General features: G+C 38.3%; 2 protein-coding genes across 2 annotated transcripts in view; one reads left to right on the top strand and one right to left on the bottom strand.

Moving 5' to 3' along the window:
* FBXL13 (F-box and leucine rich repeat protein 13) overlaps positions 1 to 26,379 on the bottom strand; it is a 191,123-nt gene that overhangs the window by 44,144 nt on the left and 120,600 nt on the right. The window contains 5 exon segments of the mRNA XM_033862761.2: positions 2,022 to 2,147; positions 3,118 to 3,237; positions 8,153 to 8,315; positions 8,407 to 8,524; positions 9,263 to 9,361. Coding sequence (XP_033718652.2) covers positions 2,022 to 2,147; positions 3,118 to 3,237; positions 8,153 to 8,315; positions 8,407 to 8,524; positions 9,263 to 9,361 — 626 coding nt within the window.
* The window catches only part of LRRC17 (leucine rich repeat containing 17), a 114,397-nt gene continuing 114,059 nt past the window's right edge, over positions 26,042 to 26,379 (top strand). The window contains exon 1 of the mRNA XM_033862922.2: positions 26,042 to 26,122. The gene's annotated coding sequence lies outside the window, so the exon portion shown is untranslated. The remainder of the gene's footprint in view (positions 26,123 to 26,379) is intronic.

The following is a 26,379-nucleotide window of genomic DNA, read 5'->3' as shown; positions in this document are numbered from 1 at the left end:
GGGGAAGGAGGGGAGAGTGGAGGAAGAAGAGGGGAAGGGAGAGCAGGAGGGAAGCAAAAGAATGAGGTGCTGGGATACAGGGCCCTGTTCCAGACCTCCCTGGACTCTATCTCCTGATAGGTTTGGGGGTCTAAGAGTACATGAGAACTCATTCTACCTTTCCCTGGTATGGCTGTGCAAAGCGACAAGGCAGGAGAGTTTTCCTACGCTCATCATTTTACCAGCTAAGATCTAATGAGGAAAATAAAAACAACTCTAATTTCAAACTGAGGAAATTTAATTGTGAAAGAGAATTGACGACATAGGTGTTAGAGAACTGAGGAGCCTAATGGAATAATGACAAAATCTAGAGATTTAGCAGCAGGAAACCACTACCACCCCTATGCTGGAAAGACAATGGGAAGCAATGGTGTTTATTAGAGCCCAGAGTCCAAGGTCAGGAGGGAAGCTAGAACCACAGCAGTTCTGACTAAAGGGAGTAGATCACAAAAGACATGCAGCTGATGACAATAATGAAAGGAAAGGTGGAGGAAAACCTGGCCTCTCCCTCCTTCTGACCCTCCCATTGTGCACAAATGCCTCACAAGCACCAAACCCAACTGGAATCTAACTGACATGAATCAGCCATTCTGCAGGAGAGTGAGAAGGGTGAGGCACGGGTCTGAGGGCAAATACACCCAGATGTAACAGCAGGAAAATGTCTGCAGGGGATGTCTGGGATTGTGGACCTAAGAAGGCCTCACAGAGTCCCCATGCCCCAGGATGACCCAGAGGGGCCCAGAGCAAGGGCCCCTATGACAAAGGAGCCTGAAGATTTGAAGGGGGGCTTGGAGCCAGGAAAGGGAAGACACATCAGGAATTTACCTGGAAGGAAACCAAATGGGCCCTCAGACATCTCACTGGATTCCACCTTGGACAAAAGACAGCATTGAGAAGACCAAGCTTGATTCCACCATGAGTTGACTACATGTAACTGCCCTGAGCTCCCACTCTCATACTACATTTAGACAACACTCCAGGGAAGGGAAGAGGAGACCACCTAGCAGAATGGAGGCTGAATCTAAATTCACTCTTAGATAAAGAAAGGAAAGAACCTGAACCAATGAACAGACATAGTTATTTAAAAGAGCCCAGTGAATATGTAGGGAAGGATGGACATATAACACAGGTATCAGTAATGCAGTGAGAAACAGAAACAGGTCATGTTAAAGAATGCACTGTGGCTGGAGATGTACATAGAGAAGTTCCTGTACTTGCCTGTAAGGTAGGACTTCTCAGAGAAGGCCTCAGAGACAGGTGATATTTGATGAACTTGAGGGATGAATAGGGATTTAGCAAGCAGATGGGGGAGAGATCCTCACCTCTGTTGTCCTCTTCTATCCCTCCCAATGCTTTGATTTTTAAGAGAAGCCAGTACATTCCTTATCTAACTACAGTCCATTAAAGTCTTTCAGAAACATGACAGATCTCTGGGTTTATCTTCATTTTGATTAGTAAATGGGGCAGTGCTGGAATGATAGGATAGGTGTGACCTGTGTTTCAACTCTGACGAGTAGCAACAGCAGCTTGCAAGAAATGAGTTTCTTAAAATGTATCCTCTTATAGATTTGTAGAGGCCATTTCTAGACTTCAGTTTTGAACTAAGGACTTGGATCTCAAGGCACTCAGGTAGTCTTATAGAATATACAATCCACAGGAAAAATATACCTAAGCCATCCAAAATATATCTCCACAATAACCAAATGTCTATAATTGAAACACATGTCAGATCTATCACATAAAACTCTGATCTGTCAGGACTTTCCTCAAAATACTGTGTTTTGCCAATTTTTAAAGAAGAAAAACAAGACCATTGATTTACAAATAACTTCATCCATCGCTATTCCAGAAACAATATTCCCAAACTTGCCCTTTATAATCCAATATTCTAAGAAATAAAAATAATTGTTCTCTCCATTGTTTACACAATGGAAAATGATTATATTACAGAAAGCAATAGAAGTCATTGAATTGTTTTTACCTCATTAGAGATGTCTGTTCCAGAGAGATCTACTGATACCAAAGAAAAGATGTTTACAATAAATTCAATTCCTAGGTCAGTCAGATGTTCACAATTTCGTAAACTCAAGTAGTCTAAATTAGAGCAGCTGAAAGAAAGTAGCATGAAGAGTTCATTTTAGCTTTTAATCACACTCAGTAGAAATTTCTTCATATTAAAAACTACTTGGGGAAAGCAAATGCTATTGAAACAAGGATTTTCCTTTTCTTGTCATAAAAGTAAGCTTAAAAGTGTAAATAATTGCGACTTCCCTGGCCATCCAGTGGTTAGGACTCCGCGCTTCCACTGCAGGGGGTGCGGGTTCGATCCCTGCTCGGGAATTAAGATCCCACATGCTGTGGGCAGCACAGCCAAGGAAAAAAAAAAAAGTAGAAATAATTGACATTACAAAGTTGAATGAAAGAGAGGTGGATTATTGTATAAAACATTCTGTGATTTCATTTCATATTGCAATTTCTATTAAGAAAAAATATATTACATGCATACAAAAACTATCATGTAAATACCACGATTGGGACCGCCTTCTTTCACGGCTTTGGGATACACCAGAAATACATCTACACGTGGAGCAACTCCTAAATACCACGATGAATGACCACTAAAAGTGCAAAGTTAAATTTCTCACTTATCTTTACAAGTGTGTTACAAGAATTGTACTTAACCCTTTAGTGTACACAAGACCTTTTACAAGTAAACAGGATCAAGAATAAACCCACCAGCTAGAATATCCCTTGGGAAACACTGTAAAGGTTTACATAGAGATGATATCCTTGAAAAGTACAGAGAAGTCACCCAGGTATAGCTATTCATAACTTCATGAGTGATTCGATCTCAGACTTTCTGCAAGTTGAAATTTTGTAAGAAACGTCTTAGATATAGTCAAAAGATTAATTCATTCCATGACTCCAATGTCTTATTTCATTTTGCTGAATATTGGACCAGCTTCTGGACATCCCTCATGTTTTCCAAATGGCTTCAAAAGTCTACCTCTGATCTGTCCTATTAACAAATATACGATTACTAATAACATGATGTAAAATATTATTGTTTTATCATACCACTCTGATAGTTTTGCAATAGAGGCATCACCCAGGTGGATACAGTTACATAAATTTAGCTCTCTTATCTTTGTGCTTGCAGGACCATCAAGAAACTGCTTTAATCCCATGCCACCAATTCTGTAGGAAAGAGTAAGAAAAGCTCTACATGTGATTTTATGTATAAATATGTAGAATACTATTAAAATAAGTTACTATACCCAATACATTCCAAAATAGCAAGGTGATATCTATATCTGGTATTTTGCCAATATTTGTAAACCAAATTTGATTATATAGCTTTTATTTTAATAGAAAATATATAAATGATAGTAATGGGAGAAATATTACTAAAAATGGTATTCCTATTCATCTGTTCATTTAATTAGGTGGCCTAATTATTAATAAAACAGATAGCCTATAAGGTTTCTTCCCTGGGGTTAAAATGTGATCATGTTAAACAGTGCCTGACGCAATCTCCTGCAAAAGAAGAAGACAAAAACTTAGGATAGCGAGAACCAAGCCTAACAGTCAAACTACTGTCAAAATCTTGGAGGAATTTCCACTAAGTACAGGTCAATTTAGCTGGACTGGGAACCTAATAAGTTACCTAAAGATCCCTTCTTTCTGAAGCAGAGAAAATCTGATGCTGTAAGATCTTGACCTCAGTCTTCCCATACTGTCCTTAATCATAGACACCTATGTGTCAGTGCCATCCCTCCCACCCCTCCCATGTAAGTCCACATTTATAAATGATTCTCTAAATTATAAATAGTCAACCAGAAACAGATTTATAATAAGATGACAACAAAAACAAAGAAAATTGTGCAGTGGTATTAGGTAAAGATAAATAAAATTAACACAGGGGTGATAATTTTACATAGAGTTAGAATACTATACTAGTAAAAATATTAAGCAAGACTAACAGGGTAATTTTACATTGATTAGGTATCACCCCAATGAAGATAATATGGTTGGGTATAGAATTTAGGGAGCATATTCTTTACTGCCATGAAATTGCATACAGTGAAATGGTGTAATGATGTAACAATTAAAATATATATATGTGTGTGTGTGTGTGTGTGTGATAAAAAAAATCAGACTATCCATAGAAATTAACACAACATTGTAAATCAACTATACTTCAATAACATAATTTTTTTTTTTTTTTTTTTTTTTTTTTTTTTGCGGTACGCGGGCCTCTCACTGTTATGGCCTCTCCCATCGCAGAGCACAGGCTCCGGACGCGCAGGCTCAGCGGCCATGGCTCACGGGACTAGCCGCTCCACGGCATGTGGGATCTTCCCTGACTGGGGCACGAACCCGTGTCCCCTGCATCGGCAGGCGGACTCTCAACCACTGCGCCACCAAGGAAGCCCAGTAAAATAATTTTTTTAAAAAATCAGTGTGGTTAAGACTTCATGCTTCCAATGCAGGGGGCACTGGTTCGATCCCTGGTTGGGGAACTAAGATCCCACATGCTGTGCAGTGCAGCCAAAAAAAACCAACAACCCCCCCCCCAAAAAAAAAACCCTAAAAAATCAGACTGGCCTTGGATTTCTCCTCTGTAACAGAAATACCAAACATATAAATGTATATATATTATATAACAATATAAACAATATTAATAAAAAGATCAATTATAAATAATTTTCTGTTACAGAAGAGAAATCCAAGGCCAGTCTGGATTCTTTTTTTTTTTTTTTGGTAATTTTAATCATGAACTTTTATGCAATATATAATATAGCATAAATACAAAATGAAAGAAAAATAAAAATTCAAAAAGAACATAATTAAGATACAATTTTGTATTAGACTTAGCTTTTGACAAACAGAAAAGGGGCATAAAGTTTAAGTAATATAATTAATGTAATTTAAGTTCCATGGACTATTCATATATATTCAACATGATAAACAACATAACCATCATCTTTTTCACCAGCATTACCCCTAAATAAAGATCCCAAAAGACAGAAGTTGTACAGGCTGTATTTTTGTACCATGATGTCATAAAATGAAAAATTAGTAACAATGATAATTAGATATAAACTACATGGATATCTGAATACATTTTTAATAAATAATTCTTGGGTAAAGAGAAAATCAGATAAGTATTATAAAACTATATATCTTTCCAAAATTTATATATTTAACATAATTTCAATTAATAATAGGATTTTTTCTGAAATATGACAAAATTATTCTAAAGTTCACTTGGAAGAATAAACTGGCAAAAATATCTAATAACTTAAAAGAAGACTACTAATAAAGAGTCTCATTCTATTAGATATTAAAACATATTATAAAGCAGTAATAATAATAAAGGGTAACATTCCTTGAGTGCTTATTATGTGCCAGACACTATTCTAAGTACATTATATGAATTAACTTATTTGATCCTCACAACAATCCTGAGTATATATTCTTTATTTTCCCCATTTTACAGATAATGTACTGTGCAAGATTAGACAGAAAACAGATAAATGAATGGAACAGAAAAGATAGCCTGACAACAGACATTTATATACTAACACACACACACACACACACACACACACACACATATACTGACATGTGTATGTGTATATATATGGATGTGTATATATAGATATATATATACATTTATATGATAATCCTGGAGGTATAAAAGTCAATAGAAAAGGACTTTTCAGGTAATGGTCCAAGTTAATGGGTTGATGCAGTTAATCCTAAACCTGGCTGTGCATCAGAAGCACCCATGTTGTTTTTTAAAAAATATATAAGCGAGTGTTCCATCCCTAGATATTCAGATTCAGTAGCTCTGGGGTAGGGCTTGGGCATATGTAGTTTTATTCAGCTCTTCAGGTGATTCTGCTGCCCTGGAATTTTCACTTTTAAATCATATATATTTTTGAAATTTATCTTTTTATTATTACTGATTCCTAATTTAACTGCATTGTAGTTAGAGAATATAGTTTGTTACCAATACTATGAAAGTTGTGGGAACTTGCTTTAAAACTTCATACATAGTCCATTTCTTGAAGGATTGATATGTGGTTGAGAAAAATGTATACTTTGACTCTCAAACTTCCTGTTTTAGGTGTATCTCTTATAGATGAATTTTAAAAATCTAATCTAAAACGCTGATATTAAACCTTCTCTGTCTTTTGTTATACTCTATCACATTTTTCTTTTTATTTTTTCACTCTGCTGTCATTTCTTCAGTTATCTTCCAGCTTTGTACTTCTCTTCTTCAGTGAGTTCTAATCTGCTGATTAGCAATTCATTTTCTTTATTTCAATAACTATATTTTTTATTTCTAAAAGTTAGTTTTTCAAGTAAATCTAGTTATTTTTATCACATTTTGTTGTCTGCTTATATTTCTGGTTCCATTATTTCTTCAAATATTTCATATATAGTTACTTAATATTCTGTGATAATTCTAATATATGAATTATGGAAGTTCAAATTTATTTTGCTTCATGGTGACTCATATCTTTGTACATTTGATGGTCTTTAATTGCGAGCACCTATTTATTTGACTTTAACCTATGGGAACTTTGGACGCCTAAAGAGAAGGTGCTTTCCTTCAGAAAAGCTTTGAGCTAACTTCTTCCAGGGGTCTAGGTACTATCTACCTGAGACCACTGTGTCCCCCTTGAAGAGGTCCAGACACTGCAGAAGTCTCATCCTGCTTCCCTATCTTGAGTCTCACTAAAACTGATTGTCTCAATGCCAATGTTGAAATGAACATTTATGCTCATAGCGGCTCTATCTTTTATGTTTGCTTGGTATTCACTGTTCGTCTTAGAGAGTCTACTCATTGAGAAGGTGGTGAAGAATCATGATATTGGATATTGGATATTTCTTGTACTCTTTGTGGGCTCAGCAATGTATTGAAAGTATGTTTCATCCAAGATCTAAATTGTTTGTAGCAAGGAGTCCTTTGAAGTGTTTTGTCAACTCTACTGCTGGACGCAGAAAAACCTCCATTTCTTTTTAAAATTAGGTAACCTGCAGAAGCCTGAGTGAAATATATGAATGCAATTCAGTTTTATTTCACATGTTAATACAGATAGGGTTAGCTGTTACACACACACACACACACACACACACACACACACAGAGTTATCCTGCTTGCATTATGGTGCCAGCTTGCTCATGAGCTTGCAACCAAGATGCCAGCTGGAACTTTAATCATCCAACGGATTGACTGAGGGTGGAGGGTCTGCTTCCAAGTTCACTCACATGGCTGTTGACAGGAGGCCTCAGTTCCTTGCTGGCTGTTGACTGAAGGCTTCATTTCGTAATCCAGGTTTTTCCCATTTCAAATCCTGTCTTTACCTCCCCTCCACAACCCATGGTGCCTCCCCATTTTAATAACAGGGAACATGAGTTAAGATTTTGTGTAGCTTAGCTTATTACTCTGACTTGACTTATGTTTTCCCAAATATTAGCCAATTTCATTGTAGATCAAATGCTATTTTTTTATCATCTGGCCCTTTAATATAATAAGAAATTTATACAAGCAAGAGGCTGAGCTATCCACCAGGGAAGAAATTTTAGCAAGAATTTGATCGTTGCCCACCTGAGAATACCGGGATAGAAGCCCATTTGTAACCCAGCTAAAGAAAGGGTTTCAGTAAGAACTTGCCCTCTGTCCATCTGTGAGCAAACCCACACAGAGGAGAAATCTAACTAGTACCCAAGAGGAAACACTTCAGTAAGATTGGTTCTTCATAAGCAAGTTGGAAAGTCCATTTGGGAAAAAGACCTATTAACTGAACTAGCTGTGAGAACCATCACTAGGAAAGGTGGCCCATAAGTGTTCCAGCAAATTCATTTAATCTTACAAGGGCCTGTGATTCCACATATCCTGAGCATCCCCTGACAATCTCCCCATGCCCCTACATAACTAGTCTGGGTTGGGTGCCCCTCCTTTGTTTTACCGCAGAACTATGCATTTACCTCCACTTGGACTCCTGACTTTCATGTTTACTCTCCTAACCGATGAGCATCTTGAGGAAGTCTGGAACATTCTAGATAATCAGTGTTTCTTGACTGAATGACTCATTACCTTACACAATTTGCCAGATTCAACAGAGTAAGCTGCTTCAAAGGTGAGAGTGACTTGAGGCTACCATCTGTTATTCCATTGCAGTCCACCATGTAAATGTGACTGATATTTGGAGAATTCTTGTCTATAAATTTGAAGCACACATCAGTAATCCTTTTATTTCCTGTTTTTTTTTAAAAAAAGAAGTATTGTATTTGAATTGCCACAAGATTAAAAGTAAAATTAATGCTAAACCACTTTTTAACATCACAGACCTTCAAATCGGATCTTTCTGAGGTCACAAGTAGAAAGAGGTTTGAAAGTACAATCGGAAATATGTGGTGCACCAATGAAAACTACTGATGTAATTCGATGGCATTTTTCAACTAAAGCCTTTAGAAGAAAAAAAAAAAAGATTAACCAGAGTATAGAGAACAAGCTTATGAAAGTGATGAGGTTATTTTCTTCCTCTCAATATTTTCAGAAACAGACACATTAGCTATTAAATTGTCCTAATTTCAAAGAAAATGGGACGTTTTTTCAATGTATTTTAGTACACTTACATTTGAGTAATGCGTAGGAATCAACTAAATGATGTTACAAAAGTAAGGGAGGGCTTCCCTGGTGGTGCAGTGGTTGAGAGTCTGCCTGCTGATGCAGGGGACACGGGTTCGTGACCCGGTCCGGAAAGATCCCACATGCCGCAGAGCGGCTAGGCCCGTGAGCCATGGCCGCTGAGCCTGTGCGTCCGGAGCCTGTGCTCTGCAACGGGAGAGGCCACAACAGTGAGAGGCCCGCATACCGCAAAAAAAAAAAAAAAAAAAAGTAAGGGAAAACATGAGAAAATGGAATGCTGAAAAGAATCACTACATTTAGAAGCTTGACATGTAGAATTAGACTTAAGGTTTATGCTTAAGCCACAATATCATTGAAATAAAAATATCCTAACTGTGCAACGAAGCTTCTCAGGGTATTTAAGGATTCAAATGTGTGTGTATAAATTTCCTAATGATTTTCTTATATAAGAAAACTAAAATGAAAAACCCATTCATATTTTTCAATAATTCAAGCCTCTAGAAAATGTGCCAACCAAATGTGACTGAAAAGAAAATATAGTTTCCAACTACGTACTTTTACACAGTTGTCCGTCAGAGTTGGCGTGTCATTGATGGTCAGATGCCTAATCCCACTGCAGCTGTTTGCAATGTTCCTGAAGCCTTGGACTGAAATCTGAATTGTACAGAGTTGGTGAAAATGTGGGAGAACCCATTAGTATGACCTCTAATAAAACCCTAAGATAGTAATAGCCAAAGTTATGTCATGATTTTGCTACTGTGTTTTAAAATTGAAACCATAAAATATTGCAGACATAAAAGGAAACAAAGAATCTAATCTTGATTTCTTTAATTTTTATATGTAGGTTTTGTGAAATTATCATCACAGTTAGTCTAGTTAACTTATTATTCTATTTTTTATTGAGGTAAAATTCATATAACATAAAATCAGTCACTTAAAAGGTCATTTAAACATTCGTAATTTTGTATAACCACAACTTCTACGTAGTTTCAAAACATTTTTATCACCCTAAAAAGAAACCTTTTACCTATTAAGCAGTTGCTCCCCATACTCACCTTTTCCCAACCCCTGGCAATCACTAATCTGTTTTCTGTCTCTATGGATTTACCCATTCTAAATATTTCATATAAGTGGAATTATACAGTATGTGGTCTTTTGTGTCTAGTTTCTTTCACTTAATGTTTTTGAAGTTCATCCACAATGTGGTATATATCAGTACTTCATTTTTTATGGCTGAATAATGTTCTGTTTTATGGATATACCACATTTTGTTTATCCACTCATCTGTTGATAGATATTTTGTATATTTTGAATAGTGCTGCTATGAACATATGTGTACATCTATTTGTTTGAGTACCGGTTTTAAATTCTTTTCGGTATATACTTAGGAGTGAGATTGCCAGATCATATGGCAATTCTATGTTTAACTTTTTAAGGAACGACCAAAATATTTTCTACACTGGCCATACTATTTCACATTCTCATCAGCAATCTACAAGGGTTCCAATTTCTCCACATCGTTGCCAAAACTTATTTTTTATTTTTCCATATTTTCCTTTTGCAAAAAATTTCCTAATGAGTTTGAGGTGGTACCTCATTGTGATTTTGATTTGCATCTCCCTAATGACTAATGAGATTGAGCATCTTTTCATGTGCTTATTAGTCATTTGAATGTCTTCTTTAGGGAAATATCTACTCAAGTCCTTTGACTAATTTTCAGTTGGGTCATTTGTCATTTTGTTGAGTTGTAAGAGTTCCTTATATATTCTGGATTCTAGACCCTTAGGTATATGACTTAAGAATATTTTCCCCATTCTTTAGGTTATCTTTTCACTTTTTAATAATGTCTTTTCATGCACAGTTGTTAATTTTGATTAAGTCCATTTCTCTGTTTTTTCTTTTGTTGCATATGCTTTTTTTTAAGCAATGAATATTTATTTATTTATTTTATTATTTTTTTAACGTTTTTATTGGAGTATAATTGCTTTACAATGCTGTGTTAGTTTCTGCTTTGTAACGAAGTGAATCGGTTATACATATACATATATCCCCATATCTCTTCCCTGTTACGTCTCCCTCCCTCCCACCCTCCCTATCCCACCCTTCTAGCTGGTCACAAAGCACTGAGCTGATGTCCCTGTGCTAGGCAACTGCTTCCCACTAGCTGTCTGTTTTACATTTGGTAGTGTATATATGTCCATATATACACTACCACTCTCTCACTTTGTCCCAACTTACCCTTCCCCCTCCCCATGTCCTCAAGTCTATTCTCTAGTAGGTCTGCGTCTTTATTCCCGTCTTGCCCCTAGGTTCTTCATGACCTTTTTTTTTTTTTAGATTCCATATATATGTGTTAGCATATGGTATTTGTTTTTCTCTTTCTGACTTACTTCACTCTCTATGACAGACTCTAGGTCCATCCACCTCACTACAAATAACTCAATTTCGTTTCTTTTTATGGCTGAGTAATATTCCATTTATATATGTGCCACATCTTCTTTATCCATTCATCTGTCAGTGGACACTTAGGTTGCTTCTATGTCCTGGCTATTGTAAATAGAGCTACAATGAACATTGTGGTACAAGACTATGCTTTCAGGGGTCATTTCTACAGTTTGTTGCATATGCTTTTGATGTCATATCTAATAATCCATTGCCACATCCAAGGTCATGTAGATTTACCCTCAGTATTTTCTTGTAAGTTTTATCATTTTAGCTCTTATATTTAGGTCATTGTTCCCTTTTCAGTTGATTTTTATATATGGTGTGAGGTAGGGATCCAATTTCATTTTTTTGCATGCATATATCTAGTTGTCCAGCACGAGCTATTGAAGAGAATATTTTTTCCCCCACTGAATGGTCTTGGCACCTGTGTTGAAAATTAATTGGCCATGACAGTATAGGTTTATTTCTGGACTCTCAATTCTATACGTCTGTCCGTATGCCAGTACCACACTGTTTTGATTACTACAGCTTTGTATACTGATTTCTTTCTTTCAACTATCATTATCCACATTAATGGAAGCAGCAGTGGTAGAGAGTATTCAAAGTAATTACTGGTCAAAAGATCAAATATCGTCACCTATGAATGAATTACCTTAAAATAACATGTTATTTAGGCTCCATTTCCTAACAAATGGTCATGGATGGGAAATGATATACTGATTCAGTAATGGGAAACTGAGACTCTATCCAGAAACGAACATCAGGGGGAACTCTCCCACAGAGTCATCTTCACAATAGCATGACAGTGAGAATGAGGAACAGCAGTTGTATATATTATGATCTTAATCTTGTTTTAAAAAAGTATGTGTTGGGACTTCCCTGGCAGTTCAGTAGTTAAGACTCCACACTTCCAATGCAGGGGGCATGGGTTCAATCCCTGGTGAGGGAATGACATGCCACATGGTGCAGCCAAAATAAGTAAAAATAAATAAAAAAATTAAAAAGGTATGTGTCACAGACAAATGGACAAAAAACTAGAAAGACACATTTCAAAATATTGTTCGTTATCTTTGGATGCTAGGATTATGGATTATTTTTATATTCTTTTATATTTTAAAAATTTTATATAATGAGTGTATAATTCTTCTGTAATCAGAAAACAATTTATATCAAAGGAAAGAAGGAAATTCAGTCCTCTTCTTCATACAGTAGACTTACAGTCACATACCTAAAGAAAGTGCTGCTGAAGTAAGCTGAAAGTGAGCATCTACTGAGAACTTCTGCTCCAGGACATGGTCCTTTTAACTTATTGAAAAGCCAAGACACTGGGTGATACTTGGCCTAAAAGTATCTTGTTAGATGATTTCAAAGACCTCCTGGTAAAGCTCAGGAATACATCTGTGGAATTCCTCTTTCTCCCACTCTTTAGTCAGTGACTGGAAGAAAAAGTTGCTGATCAGAAGATCCAAAATGTTCTATGAGAGACTGTGGTGAGCTCAATGAGTCCAGGAGGATTTATAATAACTACCATTTAAGTAACACTTATTGTGTACCAGGTACTCTTTTAGGCAATTTTCATATACTGGTCTATATAATCCTCACAACCACCTATTGGGAGGTATTTTTTTTTTTTTTTTACAAATGAGAAAAATGAGGCCCAGAGCAGTTAAGTAATGTGTCCAAGGTGATCTAGCTCATAAATAGTGGAGCCAGGATAAGAATCCAGGCAGTCTAGTTCCAATGTAGTCATTAAACTACACTACCTCTTAAAAAGATCAGCTTGCTTTACTGCGCTTAAAAGGACACAAAAGACCTTTCTTTTTTTTTTTTTTTTTTTTTTTTTTTTTGCAGTACGCGGGCCTCTCACTGTTGTGGCCTCTCCCGTCGCGGAGCACAGGCTCTGGACGTACAGGCTCAGCAGCCATGGCTCACAGGCCTAGTTGCTCCGCGGCATGTGGGATCCTCCCGGACCGGGGCACGAACCCGTGTCCCCTGCATCGGCAGGCGGACTCTCAACCACTGCGCCACCAGGGAAGCCCCTTTCTTTTTTTTGAATTTTACTTAATTTATTTTTTTATACAGCAGGTTCTTATCAGTTATCCATTTTATACATACGTCAATCCCAGTCTCCCAATTCATCACACCACCACCACCATCGCCCCCGCCACTTTCCCCCCTTGGTGTCCATACGTTTGTTTTCTATATCTGTGTCTCAATTTCTGCCCTGCAAACTGGTTCATCTGTACCATTTTTCTAGGTTCCACATATATATGTTAATATAGGATATTTGTTTTTTTTCTTTCTGACTTACTTCTCTCTGTATTACAGTCTCTAGATCCATCCACGTCTCTACAAATGACCCAATTTTGTTCCTTTTTATGGCTGAGTAATATTCTGTTGTATATATGTACCACATCTTCTTTATCCATTTGTCTGTCGATGGGCATTTAGGTTACTTCCATGACCTGGCTATTGTAAATAGTGCTGCAGTGAACATTGGGGTACATATGTCTTTAAAAGGACACAAAAGACCTTTTGCCACTGGACTCTGAGAGAAACCTGCTGCCTTGTTCCTTCACTTTTGGATCCAGATGCTAATGCTACTGTGTTAGTCAGGGTTCCCCAGAGAAAGAGATCCAATAGGAGATAGATGGATAGATGGATGGATGGATGGATGGATGGATGGATGGATGGATAGATAGATAGATAGAAACATACATACATACATACGTAGATACATAGAGTTATTATAAGGAATTGGCTCATACAACAATAGAGACTAAGAAGTCCCAGGATCTGCAGTTGGTAAGCTGGAGACCCAGATGAGCTGAAGGTATTGTTCCAGTCTGAGTCCAAGTCTGAAGGTAGGAAAAGACCAGTGTTCTAGCTTGAAGACAGTCAGGCAAAGAGAGTGTATTTTCCCTTTCTCAGCCTTTTTGTTCTATTCAGGCCTTCAACAGATTGGATGAGACCCCCACACTGGGGAGGGCAATCTGCTTTACTTAGTCTCCTGACTTAAATATTGATCTCATCCAGAAACACCCTCACAGACAAACCTAGAAAAATGTTTATCCAAAAAACTGGGCACCCCATGGCCCACCCAAGTTGACACACCAAAATTAACATCACAGCTTCCTTGAAGACTTTGGACATTGACTTTTCCTAAGACTCATGGTTGATGCTCTTTTTGCTCTTGCCTGCTTTGTCCTGGCTGATCATCTGCGCTTGCCTGGCCACATTTTTTTTCCAGATTAGCATCTTTGAGACCATTCATCATATCTGGCACCACTAACTGTCTGAATCATACACAACTGAAAAGAAAGCCCTAAGACCTTATTGTTGCCTCACATTTTCAAGTTAAAACAGAAACTCTCTAGCCTTAAAGTTTTAATTCTAAATATTTAATTAAGGAACTTTAGTGTCTTAAAGTTAAATTATGAAATTGGTAGGGTAAGAATTCCATTTTTTAATATTTTATTGAAGTATAGTTAATTTACAATGTTGTGTTAATTTCTGCTGTACAGCAAAGTGATTCAGTTATACATACATATATATATTCTTTTTCATATTCTTTTCCATTATGGTTTATCACAGGATATTGAATATAATAGTTCCCTGTGCTATATAGTAGGACCTTGTTTATCCATCCTATATATACTAGTTTGCATCTGCTAATCCCAAACTCACGATCAAAAATTCAATTTTTAATGCATGTGTATGAGTATTATTTAACTTGTGTAGCCTGATTTCATTATTTAAATTGTATAGCTTAATTTTTATTATTTAACTTGTGTACCTTTGTGAGAAATCATGTTTTTCAGCACTGTGAGCGTTCTCACGGAGTACATGGGATTATACCATGTTGTGAAAGGTCTTAGCTCATAACTGACTCCTCACACGTAAAGACATACTATAAAATGGCTGGAGGTGGGAACAGTAGGAGAAGAGACAGGCTATTCTAAGGAGCTTGGACGTCTATAGACCGAGGTAGCCCCAGGAGATAAGGAAATGGAGACTCAGGTCTCTTGATCAATTTTCTCCAGATTACAAATTGATCAGGCAAGAACACAGGTGTGCAAACTCTTAATCCAGTACTCCTTCTGATTAACATTCTTCAACAATAACATCCAGTTCAAATGTTCCATTCCAGCTTCCATAGTTCTTCAAACCTAGTCACTCCAGCCAGAAAGACATCCAACTTCTTCAATACTCAACGGACCTCTCTGCTCTTTGTCTGACCTTGTTACCTCTCCCTGCCTCTTTCTCTTTTCATCTAATCAAGCCTTAACTATTCCTCAAGTTCCAGTGACTCCAGCCCTATTCTGCTACCTTCCTTCTCTTTCCCTCACAGGTCTATAAGTATTTTAGCCTATAACTTTCCTATAATCTGTGCATATCTTATTTCCCCCAAGGAGATGATCTTACACTCTTTTTTTTAACTTCTTACTGTGTTGGATAACTATTAGGGGATGAATGAATTAAATTTAGGAGTAAGACAAAGTCTGGGAAAGAGTACAGAATTTGGCTGAAGACAAGATTGAAAATGATTCCAAGCTGAAAGTAAAGCACAAGCAAAGGCAAAGCAGTGGAAGCCCTGGGCTTAAATGAAGTGGCAAGATCACCCTTGGGATGAATAAGAAAACTTAGTAGGTAAAGAGGGAAGGAAAACTAATGGAAGACCCATAAGGCAAAAGTTACATATTTCATATTGTATTGCCATGGGTTCTTGAATAAGTTTTCCATAAATATTCCCAGAGAAAAGTCCAGGGGAGATGAATTAACATTATAAATCTGGAGAACAGAGGAGGGGGAAAGAATGCTGGGCTTGGAGTCAGCAGAGCTGGGTTTGAGTCTGGCACTGCCTCTTTCTCACTTACAACAAAAGGTAACTCAACCTCTCTGATGCTTTATAGATGTTTTCTCATCTATAAAATGGATATAATAATACTTATTTTAGGAGTTTCTTGAGAAAACAAATAGAGTAATGTATATAAAAGTGATTAGTTAGCACAATATCTGGCATGTGCTTTGAGAACCAGTTTTCCTGTTACTGTTCTTCTGGGCACATTGTGAGCCCACAGAAAAATAAAGGTTCAAGTACTAGAGGTAGAGGGCCTCGAAAGATCATTCTAGTCCATCCCTCACATTGTAAACATAAAGAAAAGGTATTTAGAGAAATTGTGTGATTTGAGAACAGGTTCCTTATCTATTCCTCACTGTGCGTCCCCAGTGCTGGACGTAGTGTCAGACACAGAGTGGCAGCTCCATAAGTGCCGAATGAATGAAAGAATGTTCCTGAGTCACACCGTGACTCTGCGGCTCTCCACCGCAGAGCCAAGGATAGAGACTATTTCTCCCGTTGTGACTCACAACTCCAGGGATGGAAACAGTTGTTTTTCACAACACTTCTAAATTCCTCCCCTTTATCTCAGCCCTAGTCTATTACCCTAACACTAGCCTCTCCAATAATGGCTTCCCCAAAACAAGCGAAAAACTTTTTCTGTCTTGCTTTCTCAGAAACATGCTCATGAGAAGATTCCTGAACAAGGGGAAAAAATGAGAGCAGTAATCAGCCACAGCTGAGTGGTTCCTTGCAATGCAGCCAAAAACTGGGTGCTATCAACCAATAAGATTGTATACAGAAAAGGGGGGTCAGGGAGACCTCTGAGAAAAGCTTTTTAGTTTTGTCCTGGCATGAAACACTTAGTTCTCTACACAGTTTATTTTAGAATATCCAGAGAGTTGCTTGGCTAATATTTCATGACTCAAGTATTCCTGTCAGAATCCTTTAGGGTAACCAACTATTAGTTGTTCTTTCTCTTCACTGAAAGAATGGTGATATAAGCCTGAAATTAAAGATTCATCTCTAGGAGGAAAAAGCAAAATATTTTACCACGTTCAAATACCGGGTTTCACCACATCTGGTATCTGTGCATTTTCTGTATAGTATTCTTACAAAACTTGGGATCTAAAATCTTGTTGTTTAGTTTTGAGGTGATTTGGGCTTCAATTTGGGCACCAACTGGAGCCCTGCCACTCTGCTATTTTCTGGTTTAAGTTCCCAATGATTTAGGAACTTGGGGAAGTTGGCCACACCAGTGGTGTTCCAGTCTCAAGTCCCAGCAGACTGCTACTGCTGCTATTGGGGGCAGAGAAACCTTGGTGATCACAGGGAAATTCTCTCCATCTGCCTCGTGTGTCTCAACCCATCAGCACAACAGGACACAGCTGTCTGTGTGGGAAATGCGCTATCAGTGAACCATACAAAATGAAGACGAGAGTGCTGTGCATCAAGGTCTAGCTCAGATCCCTCCTAGCCACTCCAAAGTGGTAAAAAGAAGGAAGAGACTTACCTCAGTGAGGATAGCATCTTACCAAGCTCCCAGTTTCCACTTCTTAACAACAGTGTCTTTGAATCAGTTAGCTCAACAGCACAGAAAAGAGGTATATATATAGGGCCAGACCCTCTATGACAGCTAGAAATATCCATCTTAGGTAGACATGGCCCACACTGTGTTCCTGTACCATTTCCAGCTGTTTCTCTCATTCTAACCAGCACTGCAGCCAGTGACTAACGTGTAATGTGATGACTTTAGTCATATCCATATATCCTTCATGACTTCTTGGTGACCTCAGAGAAGCGTGGCTTAGCAAGTAGAATGAATTGTTGGAAAGACAAAGATTTCTCCCAAAGCATTATGGAATATTGTGTTTTATTGCATTCAAATGTGCCACAAGCTTCAGTAGGAACACTTCCCAGGATCTGTGTTAACAGGGCTTGACAGGCTTTCAAATATTGTGTCCTCTGTGGTGACAGGAAGAGAGGTCTAATTATTATCTCTGCCAATCTCTCTCTTTGGATGATGCTGTACTTTCCAGTCTATATATTCTTCATGGCCACCCCCTCCTCTATGTTCACTAATGCACTTCTCCCAGGTAGCCCTGGAAGAAGCTTCAGATAGAGCTGTCTCTTTGTCTTACATCTCAGAGCACCAACGACCAGAGCCCTCACTTTGCATTTTGCATCTTCTGCCTTATATGCACATGTCTAATATCTATGCACATGTCTAATATCTATGCACATGTCTAATATCCCTGCCAAGGAACATGAACAGCATCTTATCCATCATATCCTTTACAGTACAGCACCATGCTTAGCGCAAAGTATGATGCAACAACCGCTTGTTCGTAGACCAAGTAGTTGTCAAATAAGTTGTTTGTAGAATGTAAATTTGTAGTTCCAAAGTGTGTGTGGGGGTGGAGCATAGTCAATACAGTCATTTGTTAAAGATTGCCGTATATATCTAAAAACACTGAACAGCCAAACAAGAAAAAAAGTTTCATTTTCCAATGTGAGTAAGGAACTAGAACACAAGATTAGTAAAGCCTGCGGATGCCAGGAAGGCAAGCATGTGTGCCAACTCAGCATGTACTCACCGCACAATGACTCAGAGCTGCGATCTGCAGAAGCAGGCTGACCCTTCCTAAACTTTACCATTCTTGTCTAGAGTATACTATGTTGTTCTCTTCCTCACCCACTGGCCAAATTACTTATAGCTTCCCCTGTATTATAACGGAGCTTTATCTCCTTCTTTTTTTTAAGATTTTTTTTTATGTGGACCATTTTTAAAGTCTTTATTGAATTTGTTACAATATTGCTTCTGTTTTTTATGTTTTCGTTTTTTTGGCTGCGAGGCACGTGGGATCTTAGCTCCCCGACCAGGGATCAAATCCTCACCCCCTACACTGGAAGGTGAAGTATTAACCACCAGACCACCAGGGAAGTCCCTTTTTTAACCAAGAGAATCACAACTATGATACGTTACTTTTACAACACAGTGATCCATAGAGCTACTTGGTTTGTCTAGATTTATTGAGCTAGATGGTGGCTTTACAGCTGCAATCCTAACTACGGGCTTCACTCAGGTCCAAAGACCTAAGTAGAGTTTTATGAGCAGTTCATGAAATTCTGTGTGTAAGTCATTTCCTATGATAGGGAGCAGAGGAGAAGCTAAAATAAGTATGGTTTTTCAGAAAGCATTAAAATTTTTTTCAAACCTTTTCTCCAGAGGGGTGAATATGATTAGTCCCCTGAGACTCATCATTTTGTCATCTGATTCTTCAAGATCTAAAAATTGTTTCCAGATGTTTTATTTTTTTGCTACTTAATGTAATAAACATCCTTATACATTTTGGCTACAAAGAGATTGCATTAATCTATGGATGCTAAACGATAGGTGTTTGTTATATTTCTTTATATTTTATTTTCAGTATGGCTAGTATAAAGTTATATTCAAAGTAATAATAACAACCATTTAAATTTCCATGAGTCCTGTCTACAAGAAACATTAAAAGATGTTAATAAATTCTTCTATTTTTTTTTCCCAATGCGGGTTGAAGTGCGATTCAAAAAGGACACAAAACATTCCTTTAACAGGGAAACTCAAGCACAAGAACTGACCCAGAAAAGCAGAAATTGCACTGTGACTTTTCTGATTCATGGCTGCTTTTCCACTAGAACCCCTCCTTACTGATGACACTTAAGACCACATAACATTTTTTTCAAATATGAAATGCAGCAATAATTTTTTACCATACACAGTATATAGCACTTTATAGTTTTACAGATGATAGTCTAGTGGTTAAGAGCCTGGTCTTCAGAATTAGGTGGATCAAGGTTCTAATCTTGACCCAGACATTTTCTATGTGACCTTAGGCAAGTTACTTACTCTGTCTTAGCATCATTTTCAGTGGTGTGTGGAGCCAGCTTATACTAGCTTGCAAGAGCAGATTGTTAAAATTTTAGGAACTATGGAAGCCAGTTGTTAAACACAGCTAGTTAAAAGATTAAATCATATAAACTTAAAATTAAATAAACAATATTAACAAGTGTAGTGAATACCCAAACTCATGACCTTCTAATTATTTTACCACGTTACCATTATCTATGCTCTTGAAGATATGTATGTTTATTATATCTGTATGGTGACAGTATTACATAAGGCACATTTCTTCCTATCTCTCTGTTCAGTGACCTCTTGTTGTTAGCTTGAAATAGGCCATGGTGAGAGTTTTTACACCATGGAGGTCAACAACCACTGTAACTCAGGGATTTGCGTGTTCCTATCCAGTTGTTAGATATTTACCAACAGACCAGTGTTCAGTTTCCACATCTCAAAAATGGGAATAGTGATACTGACCTCATGTAGTTATTTATAAATATTAAATGAGATAATAAATGTAAAACACTTTCTTCAACACCTAGCTCATAGCCAATACCCAACAAATGGTAACAGTTATTATTACCATCCATTAAAATATAGAATAAGGGAAAATGTAATCAAATAAATATTAAATGAATTATAATTTGGCTGTTACCAAGTTATTTTGGTACATAACCTGTTTATTCACAACTGGTTTAGCTGGTCACATAACTTTTATTGTTCCATTTACCTCCTGCTGATAAACTACCAAATCTGTACCTCCACTCCCAGCTCTGCTCCAAGGACCAGACTTCCACTTTCAATTAGTTCTTGTCATTGACAACCAGGTATATCACAGGAACCTCAAATTCAGCTTTTCCAAAATACCATTCATTATTCTTTTCCCCCAGTCTTACTCCTTCTTTAGTTATCTTGGTTAGTCATCATACAGAAACACAAAATCCTAAAGCTGAAAAAGATCTCAGAGATCATCTAGCTAACCTAGCCATTCTACAGAAGAGAGAACTGAAGCAGAAAAAGCAAGTAAATGTCCAGGGTTGCACAAGTGCTTAGTGGCATAGCAAGGACTAGATCCTGAGTCTCTTAACTTCAGTTTGGGGCTCCTTTCACCGTCCCATTGCCTTCTGCTGTATGAGAGAGAGTGAGAGAGGTTGCTCTGCTTATGCAGTCTCTGTTCCATTTGGCTAATGCATTCATCCCCGGATGTGCCTCCGTGGCTTTCTCCCACCTCCACCACAAACCCCAGAGGTGAATAAGTAAGACCTTCCATGATCCTTGCCTCTCTGAAAGGGGAGGTTGGAATTTATGTAGCCTAGAGAGAACTAAAATGACCTTAGAATCTTCCAGTTTGCAGTTTACACAGTGTACCTTTAAGATTCATGGTTCCCAGAGAGATTTCATAGTACAGGAATTACTGATAAACCATTATTACTATATTGAGTATTCCAATCATTTGAACATCTCTGGGATGCTGTCCCTTTTCATTTCTGTTGACTTGTGTAGTAACTGAAAAATAATTGATGAAAACATACTTTCACTTTAGTATTTTGTAGTTTCCTAGGCTCTTTTCTCCCTGTAAATCGAAAGAAATGTCAGACCCAACTCTTACCAAGAAAAGATCATCAGACCTTGCTGTAGCAAGTTGCCAACTTCTCAGATACCTAACAAGCCTCCTGAGCTTCCACCTGAAGAACCTGGCTAGCCATACCCTGAAACTGGCTGCAGTTTCATTCATTCATTCATGAAACATTGATCAAAGTCCTACTATGTGCCAGGTATTTATTATGCACTGAGGATACAGATACAGATAAATAAGGCACCATCCTGACCATCAAGGAGCTCACAGTGGGGCGGAGAGCAGACAAATAAGCAGACCATCAAATACACAGAGAATGCTTAGTGGAAGTGGAATAAAGGGATCTTAACCCAACCTGGGTTAGGGGAAATGAGGGGTCAGCAAGGGGTTCCTAGAGAACGCTGTGATTGAGCAGAGCCTCAAAGGGTATGTGAAAGTTAACCTGGTGAATGGGAGAAAGGGAAAGTATGAGGGTGTTTAGTCAGAGGGCAAAAAGTGAGCCTAATGGAAGTACTTAGGCTGGAAATGAAGAGCACGGGAACGGAGAGGCAGAAACTGTTGTAAGCTCTCTTGCTCTCTGGTTTAACTTAAATCTTAAATCTGAACATGTAAATCTGTACCTTGGCCCAAACTCCCCACTCTTCATCTGGCTCCTTTTCCCACTCCATGTTCAGAGTTACTGGTTTCTGGCCACTTGGGTTTCAACCAGAGATTGGCTTCAGCCTAGCCTTCCTTCCCAGCATAGCTGTGATTATTCCATGCCTAGCTATAACCCACTGCTAAACACAATTGGAGATACATGAATCTGTAGGAAAAGTGGCTACCCAAAGGCAATATCAACATGAGAACCCTTGGAGTTACACACAAACAGAGCAGAGGGTAAAGGAAAAGCATAACCGGGAATCACTGCCCTCCTAATTGGCACTTTCTCATGTACATGTAAGATAGACTTATCCTTTCCATTAAAACTCTTAATCCTACCCGTATTTTCTTCTTTGAGATTTTGAAAGAAACAAGATCATATGTTAGAGAGCTCTGATATGAACATGGAACTAATATGGATCTCTTTGGAGCATTTTAGCTGATGCATTTTTATCCACTTATTCATTCATTTGGGGGTATGTGAGAAAGACTTAAAGGAGGTGAGAAAGCCATACAGGTAGCTGCAGAAAGAGTGTTCCCGGCAAGGAAAACAGCCAGTGCAAAAAACCCGAAGGCAAGAGCTTGTGTGTTGAAAGAACATCAAAGAAGCCAGTGTGGCTGGAGCAGAGTTGGTAAGAGGAAAAGTAGTAGGAAGTGATGTCAGAGAGACAATTAGGGAAGGAGGCAGATTATATGGAATCCTGAAGGTCCTTCCAAGGCTTTTGTTTTATTGAGTAAATAAGAAGAGTTGCCAGGTATTTGAACTGAGGCAGAACATTGACTTGGGTTTTCAAAAGACCATTCTAGATGCTGCTGTGTTGAGAGGAAACTTAGAGGTTGAAGTGAAAGCACAGAGACCAGTTAGGAAGCTATCACAATAATCCAGGCAAGAGATGATGGTGACCTGAACTTGGGTAGTAACTGTGAAAATGGTGAGGAGTGGTCAGATCCTGGAGAGATTCTGAAGTAATAGTCAACTGGACTTCCTGACAGAGTGCATGTGGAGTGTGAGAGAAAAAGTCAAGAATATTGTATTAGTTGACTAGGTCTGCTGTAACTAAGTACCACAAACTGGTGGCTTAAACAGCAGAAATTTGTTGTCCAACAGTTCTGGAGGCCAAAAGGTCCAAGATCACAGTGTTAGCGGGGTTGGTGGAAGGGTATGGTTCAGGCCTCTCTCATTCGTTTGTAGATGGCTATCTTCATGTTTACATGGCGCTTTCCATGTAAATGCATGTGTCGGTGTCCAAATTTCCCCTTTTTGTAAGGACATCAGTCACATTGCATTAGGGCCCACCCTAATGATCTCATCTTAACTAATTACATCTGTAATGACTTTATTTCCAAACAAGGTCACATTCTAAGATACCAGGGGTTAGGAATTCAACATATTAATTTGGAGCAGATACAATTCAGTCTGTAACAGATGACTCCAAGACTTTTGGCCTAAGCAGCTGTAAACATGGAGCTGTCATTAACTGAGATAGGAAAGGCCGAAGGTGGAGCAAGGAGTTACATTTTCGAGCAGGGATTTTTTTTTTTTTTAAGATTTAAGAGTCTAGGGACTTTGCTCATGGTCCAGTGGTAAAGAATCCGCCTTGCAATTCAGGGGACGCAGGTTTGATCCCTGATCAGGGAAGTTAGATCCCACGTGCCGCGGGGCAACTAAGCCCGCGTGCCACAACTGCTGAGCTTGCGTGCCTCAACTAGAGCCCTCGTGCTGCAACTAAGACCCGATGCAGCCAAAAATAAATAAAATAAATGAATAAATTTTTTAAATGATATGAGTCTAAAATTCGAGAGAGAACTCTGGGTTGAAGATCTATATTATCTATCATATATATGTGTCTGTGTATGTATACACAATATGTGTATATGTATATATATGTACATGCATATATACATATATTACTTCTCTCTATATATAACATATATAAGTACTCCTGTATACATATATACTCCTATAAACACATATACATGCACATGTATATATACATATATAAACATACTCCTATGTGCATACATTACATATATATGTATGTGTATATACGTATGTGAGCATATATTTGTGTGTATGTGTGTATATTATGCATATACATATGTAATGATTTTATATATACATTATATATATTTTACATATATACATATATGAGTGTTTGTTGTTGGGTTTTTTGGGCATAATTTTAGATTTATAGAAAATTTGCAAAGATAATACAGAGATTTCCCACATACCCCTTACCCAGCTTCTCCTGATGCTAACATCTAAAATAACCATAGTACATTTGTCAAAACTAAAAAATTAACATTGTTACAGTGCTATTAACTAAACTACAAATTCTATTCCTGTTTCACCAGTTTTTCTATAATGTCTTTTTTCCTGTTCTAGGATCTAGTCCAGGATACCATATTACATTTAAAAATTTCTAATTGACATGTGTTGAATTTTTGACATCAGATGGTACAAAACTAGATACAGTCCAGGATTTATATATGACATAAAGCAAGGATTAGCATTCTCTGAGGCCTGTATATTAAAGATTTCTGTGATTATGAGGGCTGGTTGGCTGCAGCATATTTCCTTCCCTTCCGCTTTTAAGTCACTGTGCATTGCCATACTCTGTAGCCCCAGTAAAAGAACAGGAAATAAAACCATGTATCCTACTTTTGAGACGCTAGTGACCTCTGGTCTGAAGACATGCATGGCACAGACCAGTGTCCTCTAAAGAAAGAGGGAAAGTCAAATTGACCACAAGCCAGAGCTGACAGATCACGTGAGAATGAGGGGTTTGTCTGGATATTCACTACTCAGTCTTCTGCTCTCATTGGAACTGCAGATCTTGGCTTTGTAGAGCCCGTGGCAACAGTTTTCAGCTAGGGTGCTTCTGTAATTCTCACTACCCACTTTCAATAGGGCACAGCCATGTTGTCATAAAAGGACCCGAGACACCCACATGAACAGATTCGTTGGTACTGTAGAGTGTCTCTGGGGGAGCACCTCAGACAGGAAGTGGAAAGTCAGACCTTACATTCTGGTCAGGAACCTGTCCTCTGAGCCTTCTCCCAGTGATGGCTGTGTTCCTGATGCTGAGTGCTGCAGCAGAGGTTGCTGGAAGCAGGTGGCTAATTCTGTATGGGTTTCCGGGCTTGTCTGAAGGAGGGGTCCCTGAGGACAGGAGGCTGATGGCTCATCTCTCACCACGGTTTGTCTAGTCAGGGATTCAGTTCCCTGGCTCCAGCTCTGGTGATAGTATACTGAAATTCCACACCTTCGCCTTACTCTTTTCTGCTAACTCTGCTCATAGCAGTTCACACACTTCCTTTGACTGGCTAGGAAGGCAGAGAAGAAGGAAGCCACTGCCGAAAAAGGTCAACCTGAGCCATACAGAGAACAGAAAATGAGTATAGATAAAGGAAAATTGTTCTGCTGCTGGAAGGCAGTTGAGGATGATGACATTGTTATTGGACTATCTTTATTGTACCTAGATGCTGTTAATACCTTTTTCACACTGTTGTTGATGGTAATTGTTGGTCTTTCATCTCTATTTTGCTGTGATAGATCTTTTTTTTTTTTTTTTTTGCAGTACGCGGGCCTCTCACTGCTGTGGCCTCTTCCGTTGCGGAGCACAGGCTCCGGACGCGCAGGCCCAGTGGCCATGGCTCACGGGCCCAGCCGCTACGCGGCATGTGGGATCTTCCCGGACCGGGGCACGAACCCGTGTCCCCTGCATCGGCAGGCAGACTCTCAACCACTGCGCCACCAGGGAAGCCCTGTGATAGCTCTTTATTGGAGTTCTTTTTCTTGATTTAATGTAAGAACGCCTTTGAGTTTCCACTCCAACATTTTTTTCTTTTGTACGCAGAGGAGTTTCTTCCTATTTCTTCTTTATTAGAACCTGTCTTCCCAAAGGCTCCTGCTTACTGATCCAGTGGTCTTCCCTTTCTCTGTAGATGTCTTGTGGCAAGAAGGGAAGGCCTCCGGAGCGGCGTACAGTAGTGAGAAGGAGCTCACTGAACGAACTCCTTGTGAAGGTGAGTGAGTGCCCAGTACGTGGAGTGTGTGGCCCTGCCACTTTAGATTACCACATTTTTTTCTCCTTATTTTTGTAATTAAAAAAAAATTACTTAATGAAAGTTTATTGTTAAAATAAAACTAAAGAGGTTTAGAAAGTGTCTCTTTACCCAGACATAGGCAAATATGCGTAATATTGTCAAAGACATCTTCAATCTGTAAAAAAGTAAAAGGTTACTTATGTTTCCAGGCTTCATAGATGCCCTGTGTAGAAGGC

The sequence above is a fragment of the Tursiops truncatus genome, chromosome 9 (genome assembly GCF_011762595.2).
Source record: "Tursiops truncatus isolate mTurTru1 chromosome 9, mTurTru1.mat.Y, whole genome shotgun sequence".
NCBI lineage: Eukaryota > Metazoa > Chordata > Mammalia > Artiodactyla > Delphinidae > Tursiops > Tursiops truncatus.
The sequence above is the reverse complement of the archived record's forward strand: the minus strand, read 5'-3'. Positions and strand labels throughout refer to the sequence as shown.